The 1,899-nt window shown below is 32.0% G+C and overlaps 1 protein-coding gene across 1 annotated transcript in view; it reads right to left on the reverse strand.

The window, feature by feature from the left end:
- LOC104995534 (ribosomal protein S6 kinase alpha-6) overlaps positions 1-1,899 on the reverse strand; it is a gene marked incomplete at its 5' end in the record, with an annotated part of 27,276 nt that overhangs the window by 3,219 nt on the left and 22,158 nt on the right. The window contains 2 exons of the mRNA XM_010849436.1: positions 323-453; positions 1,196-1,298. Coding sequence (XP_010847738.1) covers positions 323-453; positions 1,196-1,298 — 234 coding nt within the window. The remainder of the gene's footprint in view (positions 1-322; positions 454-1,195; positions 1,299-1,899) is intronic.

The raw sequence follows: 1,899 nt of genomic DNA on the forward strand, positions 1-1,899 counted from the left end.
GACCCAGAGGGATGGTATGGGGAGGGAGGAGGGAGGAGGGTTCAGGATGGGGAACACATGTATACCTGTGGCAGATTCATTATGATATTGGCAAAACTAATACAATTATGTAAAGTTTAAAAATAAAATAAAATTAAAAAAAAAAAGAAATAGGAAAAAAAAATAAATAAAAGTTACTACTGTCTGCTTTCTTCCCAAAACATGGAAAGATCTTTAATTCATCATACATAGATAAATGAAGAAGTTAAAAATCACTGTAAATCAATCAGCAATAACAGAAGAAATAATTATCCCTAATCTGAATAATCTATGTGTAATTTACCTGAACAATTGGTAACACATTTGCACTTGTGATAGGAGTGATTTTATATTCTTCTGCAATAGAAGTTGCAACAAAGCTGAATCCTTTGAAGAGTTGATGAGCATTAGCACTGGCTGGCAAACCAGGAGAATCTAATGTCCAAATAATTAAATTTAATTAGAATTAACAGTTTTATGATATGAAATGCCAACATTTCTTTGAGTATAAAGGAAACCATTAAATGTTACCATCAGACATACTATATTATGTATTTGATTTATTGATTATTATCTGTTTCCCAATCAATGGACATGAGTTTGAGAAAGCTCCAGGAGATGGTGAAAGACAGGGAAGCCTGGCATGCTGCAATCCATGGGGTCACAGCGTCGAACATGACTGAGAGACTGAACAACAACAATAATACTAGTATGCAAGCTCCATGTAGATTATGATTTTTGTGTGTTCAGTTCACTTCTGCATCATCACTGCTTAGTATTTACACACTAGGTATTCAATATTTGTTGAATGTATATATGAAACAGATGTCAATAAAAATAAACCACATTAAATTCTGAACCATAAGAGTTAGAGAGAGATATCTCATATCTTACTTCCTACTCACATTCTCTAATGCATTATCATGTCAAAAACACTTTTATAAAAGAAAATGTTCACCTTTTGCTCTAGTCCCTGCTTCCCTAATGAACATTAACCATATAAAGCCTCTACCTGAAAGGTGTCCAAGCAATGTTAAATAGGATCTACACTTCTACACAGGGCAAACCACCCTTTACAAACTTATAATTCTGTCCGTTTTTCATCTAAGAAGCTAGTTTATTTTTTAACCATCTAAATGAATAAAAGCCCTGGTTTTCACACATAAACATGCATTACCTTTAGGTGTTTTTGCAGTAAATTCAGGATCAAAACAAAAAGCATCATCTGGTTTTCCAGAAGCAGGTTTGAAGGGAGGCTGGACTTCTCTTTTATATAATTTCTAGAAGAAATGGCAGAATGATACAAAAATTTATTAACACTTGAAAAATTATTAAAGCAGAATATGATATTCACAGTCCTTAACAGAAGACTCACAATTTCTTAAATGAAATTTCAACAAGTTTCAGATACCTATTAACCAAATTCTAAATTCTACCCTATTAACCAAATTCTGTATATCATCTAAATTTGAGAGATTATATACAGAATCAAATAAGACCAAGGAACACAGCAGCAAGCCATAGGTTGTATTCACAAGGAATAATGCTGTTCAGTTTTGGGTTTCAAAAACTGACTTGGATTCTCACTGGTAAAATAACCATAAAGAATATCACATGTTACCAAGAAGAAATAACTAATGACATTCTAGGATTTCAAAATTAATAATTACTCTATCCCCAAGAAGTATGCATTATACCTGAAGTAACTTGCTTTCACATAAAAAATATGCATGTAAAAAGAATTCAAAAATTTAAACTTGTCTAACAATCTAACTTCCTAAAACTTATGTTTTTGAAAGACATATAAAATAGCTTACAATATATGCAAGTCTACTTTTTTATGGAAGCATAGTTTTTCAAAAGCTCACAGTCCCACAGTGA

The sequence above is a fragment of the Bison bison genome, unplaced genomic scaffold (genome assembly GCF_000754665.1).
Source record: "Bison bison bison isolate TAMUID 2011002044 unplaced genomic scaffold, Bison_UMD1.0 scf7180017850858, whole genome shotgun sequence".
Lineage (NCBI taxonomy): Eukaryota > Metazoa > Chordata > Mammalia > Artiodactyla > Bovidae > Bison > Bison bison.